Here is a 2,500-nt window from a genome sequence, read left to right on the forward strand (position 1 = left end):
CCTTGATGCCCGCTGGTGGCCCGGGAACTGTAAGATGCACAAAGAAACATCAGCAGTGCTAGTGTGTGTGTGTATGTGTGTATGTGTGTGTGTGTGTATGTGTGTGTGTGTGTGTGTGCGTGCGTGCGTGCGTGCGTGCGTGCGTGCGTGCGTGCGTGCGTGCGTGCGTGCGTGCGTGCGTGCGTGCGTGCGTGCGTGCATCTTTGAATGTGTGTGGGTATGTGTGTGTGTGTGTGTGTGTGTGTGTGTGTGTGTGTGTGTGTGTGTGTGTGTGTGTGTGTGTGTGTGTGTGTGTGTGTGTGTGTGTGTGTGTGTGTGTGTGTATGTGTGTGCGTGTGCGTGTGTGTGTGTGAATACACACATACTGTATATATCGTCTCTGTTGGGTGGTAACCTCAGAAGTCCAAAACTGTTCCTTTTCAGGATTCAAATAAAACATTTGCAAAAGTAGCAGATCTACAAGCTCAAAACCGAGCTTGTAGATCTGTTACGTATGGTGCTTTTGTGTTATCCTTTTAGCCTAAATGTCCTGACTGCGCCTCGTGCTGTTTACGTTTCTGTCTAATAAAGTATTCAATCAATCAAATTGTGTGACGCTGCGATGTGATCAAGTAGAGCATTCATTTGCGGGTTTCTGGTTTCTGCCCGACAGCGACGATATATACTGTATACACACACACACACACACACACACACACACACACACACACACACACACACACACACACACACACACACACACACACACACACACACACACACACTTCGGGTGTTAGGCGCCTATTAAAGTGAGCAGGCTTGTCTGCAGCTTGCCGGGTCTCATCCTGCCACACTAAGCCTCTCTGGGAGAACGTGGGACGTGGAGGAAGGAGGTCCCTTCTGGTGGCCCGGCGGTGACATATGTTCACTCACACACCGGTCAGCCTTCTGTAACTCTACGGTTCTAACCCCATCAAACAGATTACTCACTATAGTGTCTGATCCCCCCCCCGCTGGCCACTTTCACGGTGACACGAGACACTGCTTATCCCTCCGCTTATACCAGTAATCAAGAGTATAAATTGTGGTTTGTGCTTTGAGGGGTAACACTGGATCTGTGTAGCGAAAGGTGAGCAAAGCTGGAATAAATATTACATCCAGCGCAATCTTCTACCATGTCGGCCATGCAATATTTAAGGCTCCCAGTAACAAGTCCTTCAATCCCCGACCGTAAATACCACTTGTACTTGACAGTGGGCCTCCTCTGGGGGTCTCTACCGGGAGGGGCCTATAACAGAGCCTGAACTCTCTATCCCTCAATCCAACCCCCTCTCATCCCCTACCCCATCCCTCTCTCTCTCCCTCCTACGTGGGGCCTCCTGGCCCAGTCATTCACCTATTCAGTCAGTCAGTCAGTGAGCCCCGTCCCCTTGGGCTCTCTCTCATCCTGTGCATTACCCAGGCAGGGATAAAGCAAGGCACACGGAGAGAGAGAGAGAGAGAGAGAGAGAGAGAGAGAGAGAGAGAGAGGGTAGATGGAGGGAGGGGAGGGATGGAGGGATGGGGTTATAAAAGCAGGGACGAATGGGGAGAAGTGGAGGAAGGGGCGGGGGGGGGTTGAAGAGAAAGTCATCATTATCATAACCAGGCCTCCATGTCAGAGTGGGAGTCAGGAGGCGGGCAGGAGTGTGTGTGTGTGTGTGTGTGTGTGTGTGTGTGTGTGGGGGGGGGGAGTTAAGCCCCATCTGGTGCCCAAAATCTGCCCGGGCCTCCAGACAGACACACAGTCTGGTCGACGGTCAGCGGGGTGAGCGTGACGGGGGAGGAAAGACATCACAAATCTGTTGACTGAACAACAGACCCAACTACTGTACACTGAACAGTAGTTGGAGTTGGGTCCAGAACATACTGTACTGTCCTGTTGTTTATGTCTGAACAGACCCAACTACTGTCCACAGCATCACCACATACTGTACTGTCCTGTAGTTTGTGTCTGAACAGACCCAACTACTGTCCACAGCATCACCACATACTGTACTGTCCTGTAGTTTGTGTCTGAACAGACCCAACTACTGTACACAGCATCACCACATACTGTAATGTCCTGTAGTTTATGTCAACGAGCAGAGAGGAGGTCAAAGAAACAGGCTAGTAAAACACAGTAACACAGCAGAGGTTTTAGGTATGTCACTTAAACATCTCTCACTATTATGTCTGTGTTCTTTTGTTTTAAATTTGATACATTTTTGTGCCCAAATATACCACTTTCTCTCAATCATGTATCTACCGTATCTATCATTTATCACATCATCAATTTAAGGTATATACAGTAGCACATTTTCGTACACAAATGCAATTAAAAGTCCTTCACATGCAGTGTTGGGAAGTAACTTTATGTAAACACTTTTTTATTTTTATTTTTTAAATAGGGCATATGATCTTCTATTGCATAGCAATAGAAATATAAAATACATCAAATTAGAAGAATCATTATGAGAAATTGAATAAGGATTGTTCTGTT

General features: G+C 47.8%; 1 protein-coding gene across 5 annotated transcripts in view; it reads right to left on the reverse strand.

The window, feature by feature from the left end:
- The window catches only part of LOC311056486 (cell adhesion molecule DSCAML1-like), a gene marked incomplete at both ends in the record, with an annotated part of 75,309 nt that overhangs the window by 12,693 nt on the left and 60,116 nt on the right, over positions 1-2,500 (reverse strand). For all 5 annotated transcript variants that reach the window (XM_084073133.1, XM_084073134.1, XM_084073137.1 and 2 more), the window contains one exon: positions 1-27. This exon is cut by the window's left edge. In XM_084073133.1, coding sequence (XP_083929259.1) covers positions 1-27 — 27 coding nt within the window. The remainder of the gene's footprint in view (positions 28-2,500) is intronic.

This window comes from Gymnoscopelus microlampas, assembly GCF_963454915.1.
Source record: "Gymnoscopelus microlampas genome assembly, chromosome: 12".
Taxonomy (NCBI): Eukaryota; Metazoa; Chordata; class Actinopteri; order Myctophiformes; family Myctophidae; genus Gymnoscopelus; species Gymnoscopelus microlampas.